Genomic DNA, 16072 nt, shown 5'->3' on the forward strand with positions numbered 1-16072 from the left:
ACAGAAGAATAAAAAAAAAATTACCAACCTTCTATGTAATAAAATTCTGTTTCTCACCAGCACCTGCTATAGATAAGGCTGACTAGTTTCACTAAACAATATTTCTATATATTGTACTTCTACTTTTATAGCAACTTACTTCTTCATCAACAAGAAAAAGAAAAAAGAATAAAAGCATTTCCCTCAATACTGCAAGATGATTACAAAAAATGGAATTACATTTCAAATCTACAATCACACATCGGGCTGCAGATTTTTTCTAACCATTGATTCATTTGGCTGTATATTTAAAAAAAAAAGAAAATGTAATATCACAATACTTGTCAATATAGGTCAGTACTGACCCTAGCTTATGGGCCGTCTAAGGTTTCTCCTATACTGCAGTTGCAACACCACTTGAATTGATTTTCTCTGCAATGACAGCTCCAGTCAGACTGGCACCATGGCAGTCTACCAACACATCTCATTACTATGCTAGGCAAATGACAGCAGCTGGTGTCATATTATAAAGGTGTTTTCAACAATGAAAACACAGCCCCTCAATCTTCAAGGCAACACTAAATCGTTTAGACGGTATCATTTTTCTGTTAAGAGCATTATTTTTGGACAAAGACCACTTTAAAGTTTGAAATTGCCCTGCTTTTTAAATAACTAACGACCTCCTAACATTTTTAAATCACTTTATTATCCCACCTACATTGTTTGGAAGTACTTGTTGCCAGGTAACAGTTTAGCAGCCATTTTCAAGGGCTGGAAATGTATTTTGCATGTGTAATATATATATTTAAACACACACACACACACACATATGGAATGTGTGTATTTTGTGTGTGTGTGTGTGTGTGTAGATATATATTCAATGTGTGTATGACTGAATATCTCCGTGTGTGTAAATATATATATATATGTGCGTGTGTGTGTACGTGTACATATACATATATATGAAAGTTTTCAGCATCCTGTACACTTCTGGGAATTAGCACGCCATTCTTTTGCTTGGAAGGCAGTTAGCCGACCCTCACCCAAACGCATATCTAAACCTGGTGTAAAAGGCTACTGCAGTATGGAGACAGATCCGCCGAGCTGCATCACTCCTGGGCCTTGCTGCCCTCCTCCGTTAGCTCTGCCGAGCTCCCCGGTTTGACAGCTGCAGGTTCCTCCAAATTCCCAGAAGCTTCGGAGTCAACTCTGGAGCGCTTGAACCTGCGGTCGGGATACTGGCTGTTGTCAAAAGGCATGCGATGGACACAGAGAACATGGGTCTTCAGATTTCCCTTCTGAGAGGCACTGTACGGGCAGTATCTGCACTGGAAAGGCCTGTGACCTGCGTGACAGACGAGAGTCGGGTTAGTTTTCTATTTTATGTACGCGGCACCTGCAAACCCGCCTGTTGCACAGCCTGACAAAATGGAATGCCCCGGAGCCCCCCACCCCAGCAGAAACCTTTCCTGTTGGGCGGAGGCCATTGCCACGTGTCTTCAGCAAGAATAAGAAATCTGTGCTATTCGCATGACGCCTAGTTAAAGAAACTGCATTTTAAAAACTCTGTGCTTCGGATTTTCCGGGGAAGTGCTGCTATTTCATCTCCCTCCTCAGACCCAGCTGTAAATCCATCAGCCTGCGATCCCAACTAAACTCTTGTAAATACAACGCAATCGTGTACTAGACTGCCTTCTTTTACATTTGTTAATTATCTTTTTTATTGAAGCGCAATTCAAGGATGACAATGTGCAGACCCTTAGTCTAATAAACACACTTTGTCTTTGGGTGGGTTTCTGAGTAAAGAACAGAACTGTATGTTTTATTTTAATCACACAGATTACTTTTTAATGGAAAGAAATAATGGATTGAGATAACCAAGGCCTCAAACCTGCAAACATTTACTCCAGTGAGATTACTCCTGTGAGTAAAGATACGCAAGCACATAAGTGTTTGCTGGACCGGGGCCCAAGGTTATCACCAGCTTTAAAATAAAATGTCCAAGCTAGATTAGAAAAGGAATGTTAATGCACAAAATCTGACAGATGCACTCCTTGTGGGTGAAACAGCAACCGACTGCGAAACGAAGGCATGAATGAAAGATATTTCTTCTTATAAGGCTATCAATGTACTCTCCCATATTTTTCAGATTATTGTGACTTTGAATCTCCATGCTGTATCTGGTTTTGGAGGTTATGTTTCAGCAATCACATTTCAACCTATGCTGGGAAGTTGTTGATGTGTTTTACTGGAACTTTATGAGCTTTGTCTCTCAAATTAACTTAAACCAGGACCATCTGAGGTCAAATGCGCTTAGCTTGCTTTAATTTGCTCAAATAAATGAATAAATAAATGTGCCAGACCATCTACATAAAGCCAGGATAAGTGAAAAACAATACCCTATCTCTACATTTAAAGAGCACGTTCTCCTTGCTGTCATGGTACTACCTAGCAGGCATAAAACAGACGCTGGCATAGCAGAGGAGGAGGACTATGCTTCCCGCTATGTGGGAAGGGGCTGGGACCATCTCCCCTTGATTTTAGGTGGGAATTTAACAGATAAGCAAATAAACGCTGGTTGTGCGCTGGTCCGATGTTACCTGCACCGGAGTGGGAATGCCACCATAGTCCTCCCAGCAGAGGTGGGAGCCTGCATAACTGCTGGTTTTAACCTCAGCCTGTTGCTGGCACACCAGCGTGAGCATCTCTAGCAGAGTAAATTCACCTGAGCCAGCATTAGGGCTCTGGGTTGCCCAATATCTTGCCATTTTTACTGTAATATCCGAACTACCACTTGAAGGCTGACTCCCCCAAAACACACTGCTTGCTACCCAGAGGAAAGAAGTGTTAAGTCCAGTCCAGTTACCTAAGCCCTGTGCCCCAGCACTACAGGCATGTTTCCTTAATCAAGGATGGAAAGCTCCCCTCCACCCTTTGCTTTTACAAGTTGAAGACTGCCAGAAGTGTGACCACCCCCCCAAGACCTCCAACGTGCATGTTTATGCATAAATCTTGGGATGGAGTGTGGGTCAATCTTCTAGCTCTCTCCTCAGATAAAGAAAAACATTTTCCTCAACAACTTCCTAATGAAAAAGAAATTAAATCTGTAAGCTGCTAATCATTACAAACTCAAATTTCAGTGGAAAATTTCATAGCAATAGCAATGGAAGAAACCTACATAGATAATGTTACAGAAATTGGATTGGGCTTTTATAGAAAAATTTCATCTGGAAGATATGAGCAAATAGTCAACAAAGAGATTGAAGGTGTCCCTAGTGCCTCTTAGAGTCAGTTCTAAAATCAATACTGAAGAACAGAGATGTTTGAAAATTTTTGAATATAATAGTTTTGAAAACTGGAAGCACTCTCCAAACTATCTGAGTATGAAGAAGGTCCAAAGAAAGTCTGATTTTCATTGTTTCAGAAAATCTAGAAATATTTGAAAACTCAAAAAAAAAAAAAATCTAAGAAAACCATTACATCTCCTCTGTTGTTTGTCAGAGACGGATAGTCACCAGAATTCACACGTGGATTCTGGACTCTTTCTTTCCTTCTCCTTTTTCTCCCTCCTGGGTAATGCCTCTGGCTGGGCAGAGTTACGGTGTCTATTGCGTAATCTGCTTGGGGAGGTGCCAAAATACCTTGGCCAAAGTGGGAGAAATGTCGGGTAAAGAGGAAGGAGACTTGCTCCATGAAGAATTGAAGTGATTTTTCCCTTTCTCCAAAAGATAAAGGCCTGCCACTGTCGCATCCACTGAGATGTGAGACTATCTGTACCAGCAGCACCAGCTCCCTTCCAGTATTCCCAGTGTTTCATTTGACCATCTGATGACCGGTTCCCTTGCTAAGAACAGAATATGTCCTGCTAAGTTGTGACAAATGGTACAACTTGCCCTCTAGCCTGATTTACTCTGGTTTTATTGATGCTATGGAAAAAGCAAAAAAAGATATCCTGTTTATTTGGTCCTTCTTGTGTGCTGCAATGGTCAGCGACTGGATATGCCATAGATGATACGATGTCCCTGATAACTGCTCGCAGAGCAGCGTGCAGGGAGCACAGACAGAGCGATGGGACTCCAGGAGCGAGCAGGCACAACGTGCCCATCAGCCACCCTCTGAACCCCTCAAGCGTCATGTAGCACAGAAAAAATCTGGACAGGTTTAGCCAGAATTGGTAGCACTAGCCAACAGCGTGAGATCTCACCAAGCAACTCCTAATGCTTTGCCCACAAGTAGCCACCATTAAACGACCATCTTAATTCTTTCCTGCAAAGAACAAATTCTAAACAAGGAATCTACAAAGCATAGATGGAACTAACCACCTCACATGTGCCAGACTAAAAGCAAACTCTTTCTGTCCACCACTGAACCAAGTTCAAACCTGTGCAATTCCATACAGAGAATGTCATTTATTAATTCACTGCACTTTAATAAATCAGACAATATAAAGTGCACCTACAAGGATTCAGTTCTGCATTGCCTCCCCCACGACTTACTTTTTCAGGCCATCAAAATTTCACATCACTGCCTTGTGAAAAGTAAGTACACAATAAGTTAATTTGTATTGTCACTATGCAGTACAACTGTGGTAAAGAGCACATTCATTTTTAATCCTGTATGAATAATATATAAATATGTATACAGAGTGAGGGTCATAGGAAAGCAAGCAGTACATTGTTTACAGCAGAAGTAGTACAAAAACTAGAGATTATTCTCACTTGCAAAGATAACAATATCTGCAATTTGCTTGTAACTAAGGGGTGAAGGAAAATGCCCATTTCTCTTAGGTATCCCATCCATTAATTTTAGCTCAAAATCTTGTTGTGGGCAGCAGGCTCTTAAAATAACCCTTCCCAGATAAGTTGGCAATAAATTTATAACATTTTATCTAGCAGTGGTTGGTAGATTCTTTCTTAGCAAGCTACGGTTCATATATATTTTACCCACTATATATCTTCCAATAAAATTATATGAAAGCCCTTCAAAAAAAAAAAAAAAAAGAAATCTTCTTGATAGTTCAGGAGATAATGTGCAAAGCATTGCATTTGTAGTAAGAAGAATTAGACTAAAGGTGGGCCAACAAGGGGGGCAAACTATGGTGCATCTTTCTCCGACCAAAAAGTGAGGATAGAGGACAATATATTGTTTGTTTGCAGCTGAAATAATCCTGTTGTGGAGCAATGTTCTATGAAGTCTGTGACTGAGCGTGTGAAGAGACTTCATAATCCTCTGGATGGAAGCTGACAGTCTAAAGAAATGGAATAGCAGAAAATAATAATAAAAAATAGCCGAAATGACAACAATGGTAGCTGGACTCAAAGAACGTTTTTAGAAGGTGCGGATTTCCCCAGGAAGGGCGATTACCTCCGGCACCTGCTGAAGCCAGTCCTCTGAAAGTGATCTAAATCTTCCAGGATCAGCCCCAGCAATGGCAGCAGTGCTGAGATGACCTAGGCTCATCATCTTCTCTAGTTTTGACTGTACCCTGGAGAGAACAAGGAGTGTGGATGGGTACTTTTTGGTCAGGATGGAGAACTTCTCTGTGGGAAAAATATTTAGAAAAATCCCCCAATGTCTGAAAGTAGTCCACCTTTTTAAAAATATATGCTGCTTTGTTAATTTAGCCTTCGAGAAAAAAGAAGTTTGTTTTCTTTTCTTTCAAGTTTGTGATCTGATATGTTGCTTTGTGACACATCACGTCAGCCCGCATCAGTCACATTGCGTTAGGTTTCATAACATGGCATGACTGATGCAGCCCAACATGGTGCATTAGCTGAACAGTCAGAAAATGCAGGTTTTGAGAAAGACATGGATCTCAAAGTCTGGGGTTTAGGACCGTTTAAAGGAAAATATATTTAAAGCAGGGGCCTTGGATATAAATATAGCCATTGCCCATGTGTTGTTAAGGATTCAAACACTTGCCAAACCTATTTTGCTTTGTCTTATCTTTAAAACTCAAAATGTATTATTGGAACACATAAAAAGTCAATGTCAATGAAGTGTCATTGGGTTACTTACTGTAATCCAAACACTGCTAATAGTTACTAATTTATTAACTTTGATATGGATCCATTATTTAAGATTAGCACAAAGGAATACACAAACAAGAGAGAGAGAGAGAGAGAGAGAGAAAGAGTGATGAATACTAAAGTCTTTTTCATTAAAAAAATCATTTACATGGTCAAGCCGCATTAATTCTCCACTTCTGAAAATATTTGATCGGCATCCAAATTCTATAAAAATTTCCACAAAGAAACATCTTATTTTTGTGGTATTACAGGCACATATGTAGGGGTTTGCACTAAAACGTAAAAATGGGCATTGGACTAGTCACATGAATAAGATCAGGAATTTATTCCAGATTGTTAAAAGTGTACTAATCACAGCAAAATCATGGCTTTCTCCCAAAGCAGCAAGAAAACAGTAATTTGAAAGAAAAATGCCAATAATACATCACACACAAGCCGTCTGTTGTCCCCACTACGCCACTTTTTATTATATTGCATATGTGTACATATATACACACAGATACACGCATAGAGACACACAGACACACAATTTAATGCATAAATTTAGGGAAAAGGCAGAAGAGCAATAAAATGATGAACAGAAAACAAATGCTGTGCAATGTACTATAAATTATAATTAAGTCCTGAATAAAATGTGTTTCTTAGATATGACATTTGTTCCCTTAAAATGCAAAAATGGCCATGATTATCTGACAGAATGTTTTTCCTTAGATGGCCAATGGCTATAGCACTTACTGCGATGCAATACGGCAAACTCATTTCAGATTTCTTTGCCTGGCTTAAGAATATCCTTTCAGTGAAAATCAAAAGTAACAGCAATTACCTCTTTAAAACAAGTAAATTACTCCCTCGCTAAGAAATATGTGAAAAGCCTCAGAGGTTTGAATTTCTTGGAGGCAATTCTCTTTAGCTGAGATGCTGGTTACTGAAGATGTGGACTTGACCTCCTGGGCTGCTGTAGCAATCCCAAACGGCCAGGACCACCTCCAGCCATGATCAGGCACTCTTGCGGGACCAGCTGCAGTGGCTCAGGATGGATGGCCACTGCCTCCTGCACTGAGATGCTCAGTCCCAAAACGTTGCTGGTGGAACGGTCCATGTAATCACACATCTGCTGCAGCGCAAAGTCAGCAAGCCGCATTCAAACCTTCCGTGAGCCTGGACCTCCCCGGGAAGAGCTGCTTTAAATCTTTTTTCCTACACAAGCTTGCATTTGAGGTACAATCATCTTTAAACAGATGAAGTGCGTGTTGCCTCAGAAGTAACAGCAGGCGATGATGGCCGTGTGCTTTCCGCGTAGGAAGAAAGACTTTTTGAGTGTCTCTGGTTTTCTGGCAGTGACTACTGGGCTGAACTCATGGCTTTCTCAGACCACGGCCTCCGGGTCCCAGGAGTCTTGGTGAACGCTGCCATTTTAAAGTAATGTTATTATAGCATAATAACCAGGATTTGCAAAGGGAGGACTATTTTCATTTAAATCTCGGCTAGTGCGATTTCCTTTTTTTAAAGTATAAATTTTCATAAATACATTTACTATCCACAGCAAACATCCCAAATACCGTATGCATTACCCAGGAGAGCAGAATGGCTCTAAAGCAGCCATTCTGATCTGGAGCATAACAGTATGGATGGGAAAATGCTGAATAAATATATTTGTCCAATAGACAATAATGGCTCTGATTGAGCCATTCCACTTTATTGGTCTCAAAATATGCATTTTATGAAACTCCCAAAATACCAGACAGATTAAAGTACATCAAATCAGGTTCATATATGTAATAAAAGTTTTTATAAAACAATTGAAAAGTATATGTTTATTTACACACAGGTCCAGGACCAACCAAGATGGTCTTCTGGGAAAATTACAATATTCTGTGAAGTTTATATGTTTATTGGATTACAAAAAAAGGAAATTAAATTTTAAAAACCCTCTATTTCATGTTGACCAGGAAAAACCATAAAAATGAAAAGCCTTGTCTGAGGCTTTTTTGATGATTTACTGTGGAACTACATACAAAAAAAAGCGTAAGTATCTGCATTTTAGGAAGGCCTGGGAACATTTTCACCTACCAAAGCTAAGGCTTTGGGTTATATGTTTCCCATGGGACACCTGAAGCTATGGCAGCCCCCTGACCACCCTCCGTTCAACTGGATGCCTTCATTACCTGGCTCAATCCTGCAAATAGCCCTAAAACTAATCAGAGGCATTGTTCGTGACAAGGGGCACCGGACTAGTTACCTAAATCCCCCCTTGCTGATACAAAGCAGACACTTCCAGAGGCAGCTCGGGTCCAAACATGTGAACTGCCATCTGGAAGAGCCTTTCTCTCACTGTGGGTTACACAAAAGATCTTAATTAGGGGAGGATAAGTTTGGGCTAAAGACCCAGCTCATGGCAAAACTTGGCCATCAGCTTGATCCTAAATAAATGCATTAAGGATGTTTGGAAAAATTGCCCTAAAACTAGTAGGATTTATCCACCTGTGAATTCTGCTGTGGCAGATTGGCGATCCGTAAGGAATCCCCTGTAGGGTTTAACGTGGTGTACGGCACCGTCCCGAGGCCAGCACCCATCCCAAAGCCACCACGTGGCACCACGGCCCTGGAGTTTTGCTGAGATGGACGTTTGGTCTACAGCTGCCTGCAATAGCAGGGTGGCAAATGACTGAACCGTCATTGGCTGCAGAAGCGCTGGAGAATGAAAAGACCTAATCTGTAACTAATTTTTTTCAAGGATTTTTACTTTAAAAAAAAAAAAATCTCCATTCATCGGATCAAATTAAACCCTCAGATACCTACATAGCTTTTCTGAAATGTAATCAAGGGTGGAGTCTGCTCTTGATTTAGTATATTATACAGTGCTTGGTGTTTCTGAATAGGTATTTCAACTTGCTGATAAGTATACTAAAGGGTTTAATGATGACAGGGAAAAGCAAAAGTTGATGCTACACTTTGTCTTTAACACATACTATTAAAAGATTAAGTTAATTTCACACATCCCCCCTAAAATAAAAACTGTACTTAAAGTAACAGTTCAATTCCTGCCTCAAAAGGTTACAATCACGAATTATCACACACTAAATTTTCCTTTAAAAGCAAAAGAAGAAAAAAAAAAACACCAACAAACCAACCCTGCTAGGTAAAACAGCCAAAGGTGGATCAGTATGACACAGAGGCTGACAGCCACCTGGACACTCATGATAAAGAGAAACAAGTAGAAAATTCTACCACTGTCCTTCATACATACGCTTTTAACTTACTGAACAAATCAGTCACAAAATTATGGAAAATATCACTAATTTAACACTTGTTATATAGAGCATGGAAATTATAATTATTTGGAGGTAGACTGAGCAACTTGCTCACCCTCTGCAGTACGCTAAACACAAGCAAATTACAAAATGGCTAGTGAAGTCACTGGCAGTATAAGGGAGACTTGCAGTTCCTGGGAAAACAAACATTTCCCATCTCTTGCAGAGCTGATAACGTAACCGGATTACTCAGCTCCAGATACTTAGCGCAGAATTTGTTTCTTTTTCAGAACAGTAAGCTTTTCACACAGGAACTTTTGATTTAGAAGGGAAATGGATCTTTTCTTGGAAAAAAGGAAAAGCATCAGCAGAATAGCTGAAAAGGTCCTCCTAAACAAATATTAAACATTATGTGAACCTTATAAAACAAAACTTCTGAAAAACAGCTGAAGACTTTGCTTTCTAAGGACCTGTGTATTTCAGACTGCTGCCGGCGGGTGCATCCGCCCATCGCGGTGCAGCACCCCGTGCACGACGGCACACCAGTTTGGGTTTTGACATGACAACATGAGTTACGAGCCTGGTGCCTCAGTGGGCTCCAAATGAGGTTAGTGGGAACGCTGTCATTGATTGAGCTTGAAATGCCAGACTATCATTGTCCCATGCTTTGGGAAATTTAATTACATTTAATTTTTCATATTTATTTACTTTGGTTTATACACATAAGAAGAGGACAGAGTTCTTATCAAGGGCACTAGGTACCTGTGGTAAAGAGCAGGCCACCTCTGACTAAATTTATAATAGCAATGGTTACAGCAATTTATAAATTCCTCAATCACAATCCCTTTTGTAATCCTAAACTCACAACAGCTTGGCCAAAAATATAAGCATTCATCTCCAGCCATGCCCCCCACTCTGGCACTAATTCTTGTTCTCCCAGAGCCTGGAGGCAAAGCCGGCGCATCCCGTCATCTCTGCAGCCTGGACCCCTCCACACAAGAGGCGAGAGGTACCCGAGCCCAGGGGGTGAGTGGGTTATAGCCCTCTGACAGCCTTCTCTTTCTCTTAGGCTCCGGGGATCCAAGTAGACCGCAGCTAAGGAAACGTATTTCAAAGGTAAGTGGCAGGCTTTTCTTTAATATTAGCTAACCCTGAGTTCTTCTGATTACCAAAATTACATGTTCAGAGTGCCACCTTTGCCTTTACTTACATATTTCAACTAATTGTTATGTCTATTCACACCTTTACTTCTTTTAATCACGTCAATAACATTACATTCCCATTCTAACCCCCTTGAGCAAAATATCTTAGTTTTCCTTCCAGGTCATTCACAAGTTTTCTTTCTAATGTTCTGTCATATTTTTTAGTTGTCTCAGTAAATATTTATTATTTCAGGGAGCATTTAGGACTTCTGGAATGAAGCAGTATTTGAATTTAATGTACTTACGATTTCCCAGAATAAATGCTGTACTGGTGGCACTGGGCTTTTACTAAAAAGGTCGTGCAACTCAGAGATGCTAATAGGAAAGGCCTTGTCAGGGATGATATTTTGCTGCCAAATATCCTTTATTCTGCCTAGCAATTCATAAATACAATAGCATTTTCTCTTTCACTCTGGGCAACTGTCTTGAGCTTATTTGGTTTACTTGGTGGAATGGAATTTAAAAAATCCCATACTCAGCTTTCTAAATTTTTCCTGCTCACATTTCAGTGTGTCATATCCTCAGCTGGTGTTGAACAGGACACGCAGCCTGTGCCATGCGAAGACCCGCCCCTCTATACACAGCCAGGTAAGGATCAGGAGTCTCCCCATCGGTCCCATGGCCCACAAACCACCTAAACGGGAAGGGATGGAATTATCCACGTGCTATAACATTTGCTGAAGTGGGACCCTAAGCTAGAATAATTGTTTTCTGCATGTATGATGTCACTTAAGCTAAGCATGTTCTCCTTTAATTTTAGTTGTTGCTTTCTTACGTAACTGGGGTAATTTAGATGGTATTTTGTCACATTATATCTTGTCATGTGCCTCATGATTCTCTATCTACAGTGGCATGTTAGTAAAGAGACTGAGGAAAACCAAACCACTTTAAGTAAATAAATATCCAGCTCACTAATAGCTAATATTTCAAATTATCCACAAGTAGCTCACAACCCCACTAATCATTCCGCTAAAACATTACTATTATCTGTTTATGGGATTTTGTGAGTGTAGTTTGCAGAACAACTCATTATCGGCAATGCTGCAGCATTATGTGCCATCACTGCACTGAATTACCACGAGCGCAGCCTGAGTGGGGACTCACAGCAACCCACCTCTCACCAGGCGCGCTTCCTACGTAGGTGTACACAGAGCTGGTATCTCTGTAAAAAAATCACTTATTTTTATCATATCCCATTCGACAAACCAGGAGCTCAGACAGTAAAAATTAGAAGGCTGCAAAGAATAAATTGAGCATTAACTTTGCAGGACCTCTCCCTCTGGAAAGTACTGTTGATATTGTCGCAGGAAAAGTGTCTTTTTTATTAAGTCACAAAGGAAATGCTTTCTCCCCTTCTCCTTTTCTTTTCTATAAAAGGCTCTCTAAAATGAAAGGTGTCAGACTTTGCTTTTTCTTCTTGGCATGATCCAGAATGTATGGCTGAGGAATGACAGATGTCTGCAACCAGCTGCAATGAAGCATGCTAAAGTTTCAGTCTAATCCACTTATTTCACTGCAGTCACGTAAACCAAAACAAATGGGCAGTGCCTTACATTATAAAAACACAGCAGCATTACTTTGTTGCATAATGTAGCTGATACGCCATCTTTTTATCATTTTTCCTACTGCAGAAAGAATTCACCTCTTTATTAAAACCAGCCCCTGAAAGTTCTCCCGTTCTGCTCGCCTCTATTTTTTTCTTTTAGTGTCACAGCAGTCTTGCTATGCCCCATGCGTTACTCAATACGCTGCTATTATAAAAACACCGTAATATTTTTCTAGGGAAGGCTGCTTTTGTTTCTAAAAGCGCGATCCGATTCAAAAGCCACAGGGCCTGATTCTGCTCTCGCCTCCTTGTCACAAGCCCGCGGTTTGAACAGATCTGCGCTGCTCCGAACGAGGTCAGGATCGGACCCGCCATCAAACTGGTACGTGTTTCGGCTGTATACCAAGCGCACCGAGCACTTACCCTTAACAGGTAAAAACCCCCGCGTTTCTGCTTTTTACCAATCAAACTGGAAATGTCAGCGGAGACGCAACTAATGACCTTAATCTACTCGACTAACCTCATTGAGACCCCCCCCCCCCATTTTAATGAGGAGGAAGAGCCTTTGCCGACCTGTTTACCGAAGCTCCTGAAAGCCCCCCCCCCCATTTCGTTATGCCAGAGGGAGTATAACCTAAGTGAACATGGCATCGCTTCCTGGGAAGGGAGACCCTGCCTCACTCCAACATGTAGTGCAGCAACCTTTTGAACCCTCCCTCCTTTAATCCTTGTATGGAAAGGGAAAGGATGAGGAGTCATGTGGCTCCCTCCCCGCCAGCAGTTTCAACAGCTGGGAAGCACTCTTTCAGCGCAATTCATAAAAAAAGATGTGTTGGATTTCGCCTATGGCAGAATGGTGTACAATTTCTGGCCCTTCAGGCTAAAACAATAAATGCGAAGAGGAAAATTTGAGATTTCCCCCCTTAAACTTCCCACAACAACCTCAGCAAAACCACATGACTTGTCTTGTACAATCTCCCTGGTGTTTTCAGTGCTACTTTGGCAGGAAATCAGAATTACTGTTATATAAATTCCATCTGATGCCAGAGCTACCATCTGTGAGTAAAACTGCTTCACCTACGTCTGCCGGCAAAGCCACTCTCCCAGAGACAAGGGAGAAGGGGAAAAAAAAATTTGATTAATTTGCAGAATGCTTGTGATTTGCTCATATATTATTATAACTGCTCATCAGCACATGACAAATTCCCAGCACTCCGCACAGGAACCCGTTCAGTTTCAGCAGTTTTTTGCGTCGGCACCTGACAGACTGCAGAGCCACTAATGACTTTCAGATGCTTACAAACAGTAATTCTATCTTCAGAATAAAAAGAAAAATCCGTAGGAAGAAAAGAGTAGAGTTAGTCTATTCCATTTCCTTCCTGTATATCAACATGATTTAACTCTTCGGGGCAGCAGCGGTTCCAGGATCATAACACGGCTGCTCCTTGCCTGTAAAAGACAAAGACTGCCAATCTCAGGGGGAAAGGTGGAAGCAAAAGCCGGTCTCCGAAGGCTTTCGCTACACCAGCTCCATAGAGAGCCAGATACAAAGCAGGTAGCCTAGGAAAAGGCACACCTACCCTGCAGTACTGAAATAAAATACACGCTCTCCCCAGCGCTCCCAAATTCCATATCTATTTTCCTATTTTAATACTTCTGATAACCTTTTGCATTTTCAGGGAACACATCTGCTTCCTAACTGCAGCCGAAATGTTTTTTTCCCCCTTTAAAACTATGATTATGCTTTCTGAAGCACTGTCTGTGTGCTTGATTGCCTGTTTTAGATTAGAGATTTTAGCAAGGAAACAAAGACTTCGGAGTGCACATCAGTCCTGCATATGAGAAACCACAGAAGGAATAAGCAATAAAATGTGATGCACCATCTGTCCACAAACAATAACCTGGATGTTCTGAAGGCTTACAAATTATTTAGCACACAACCTCACCGAATTATAGGACCCTTAAATAGAGCAATAGACTGGGAATGAGAACCTCTTTGATGTCCTTTTGTATTTTTTTTTTTCCCCCAACTCAGCCCTGGATTGATTGCTAACAGTTGAGGTATTTCTCAATGACTATTGGAGCAAGTTGATTTTTATTAAGTAGCTCTCCACAGAATATTTTGCCACAGATTTGAACAGTGGGGTATGCGCTGCCTCTCTGGCCCTAGCCTGCTGCAAACAGATTGTTAATCAAAAGACAGTCTAAAAGAAGAGTCAGTTGGGAAAATTCAGTCCTAAGGGCAAAATGCTGCCCTCGGTACTCATGCGCAACTCCCACTGGCTTCCACAAGAGCTCACAGGAACGCTCAGTGAGGAATTTGACTTTATTAAGTACTAGAAGGTTTCTGACTGGACTCTTGTGGAACAAATCTCTAACAAAGAATCAGATTTTTTTTTTTTTTCCAAATTGTATCCTGCTCCAATTAAAAATAAAATGACATTTTTCTTATCTGTCATGCTGAAGCACAGTGATTTTGCGTGCAACGCGCATTAGCAACTGAGTACGCTCCAGGTACGGTAAACTGGAGTATGTCAAAGCTACTGGATCCCTAGACAAACCTGGCATCCCTCAGCAATGTGCATGTATACCAAAATCAAGACATTCAGAGACCTGCGTTTGGGATAGAGGATTTTGGTTCACCATATTTAACTGTGAGATCATGTTAAAAAAACCAACCAAACCAACATTAAAAGGACTTTTTTTAATTTTTAATATGCAGTGAATTGCAGAATTTCTAGATCTACTGTTTCATTCAACCTCTTCTCTATATTCAATTTCCTGAGTTTTTAGTGAACGCTAACATTTGTTTTCTCCAATTGAAGCATACCTCTAAACCCATAGTCTGAAATAAATCAGCATCCCTAAAAGCCACCCACTTCATTTTAAAAAGGAAGAGCTTTGCTACCATTTATTAACAACCTGCCCTAAGTATTTCTTTTGCTTTGGTTTCCATAGATTTTTTTTCTGCAGGTTTTCTTAACACACCATTTCCCATGCCAGCTCTCAGCTAACAAATATCCAGACCCACCTACCTAAGGTCTGCTTAATGTGCCCTTTACTCTTTCATCTAGATGGCAGATCAAAATTCAAATAAAAATAGATGTTAGAAGACAGGGGATTTTTTTTTTTTTATCATATTCTCTTTGACAAACAGGGAACAAGAGGGAGGTAACTGCATAATTAACTTTAGGTGTGCCTAATGTAACTCCGTCATCATTGATGAGTCTTATGGAGAGACACTGAGAGGCAAATGTGCCTTCTAGAGTTTCGTTGTGGAGCCAGCACTATTAAAGAATATTTCAGTATTTAGGCCCCGATTCAGCAAACCGCTGAAGGTTCTGCATACCATAAAGCCTGTAAGTCATCCCACAGACTTGTGTGGGAATGCACACGTGCTTACACAATACACGAGCGTAAGTTGTCTCTGAGCTGGGGCCTCGTAGTCTAACCCTTACTTACAAAGATTCGTAAAAGAGACATGAAAATTCGCCTGGGGCTAAAAGCTGGCACATTACATTGTTTCATTTCGAATCCACGCTCCTTTTGTATTTATTTCCATGTTTGTTTTTAGTGCGGTATTGGCTCCCGGTGTGAGGGGGCCGTAGGGCCCCGAGGATGCTGGGTGCACGAGGGGCCACCAGCCCATCACCTGCAGAGGTGCACCCGCAGCGCCGTCGCGGCCACCACCCGCCTGCAGGCTGGAGCCCCCTTGGCCAGCGAGGGGCCACTGGCTGCTAATTGGGAGGCTGGTAATTTTAGCATCACTACGGTCACCCGGAACTGGCTGGTTGCTGTACGTGTTGCGCGCAGACCAATAAGCAACACCCGGAGCTGAGGGCTGGCTTTAGCTCTTACCCACGTGCCTAAACCCAAGCATTGCCACCCAGCAAAGGGCACCTGATGGCTACGCAGCAAATCCATTCGATGTTAAAGGAGACAAAACCAAAATCCCCTTCCAATAACTTCTGTGGCAGTCGGTACACAGGGACCAGGCGCTACTGAGGATTTTATTTTGAATAGAATTGTAGAAGTCCAAGATATTGAAGCATCCATGGGCAGTGG

The 16072-nt window shown here is 41.3% G+C and overlaps 1 protein-coding gene across 15 annotated transcripts in view; it reads right to left on the reverse strand.

Moving 5' to 3' along the window:
* Positions 1-16072, reverse strand: part of ZNF536 (zinc finger protein 536) — a 357567-nt gene that overhangs the window by 3534 nt on the left and 337961 nt on the right. For 14 of the 15 annotated variants that reach the window (XM_052797137.1, XM_052797134.1, XM_052797140.1 and 11 more), the window contains one exon: positions 1-1324. This exon is cut by the window's left edge and continues 3534 nt beyond it. In XM_052797137.1, the coding sequence (XP_052653097.1) occupies positions 1089-1324 (236 nt within the window). In that variant the 3' untranslated portion in view covers positions 1-1088. The remainder of the gene's footprint in view (positions 1325-16072) is intronic. The other variant, XM_052797144.1, reaches the window with a different exon arrangement.

Source organism: Harpia harpyja, chromosome 9, assembly GCF_026419915.1.
Source record: "Harpia harpyja isolate bHarHar1 chromosome 9, bHarHar1 primary haplotype, whole genome shotgun sequence".
Lineage (NCBI taxonomy): Eukaryota > Metazoa > Chordata > Aves > Accipitriformes > Accipitridae > Harpia > Harpia harpyja.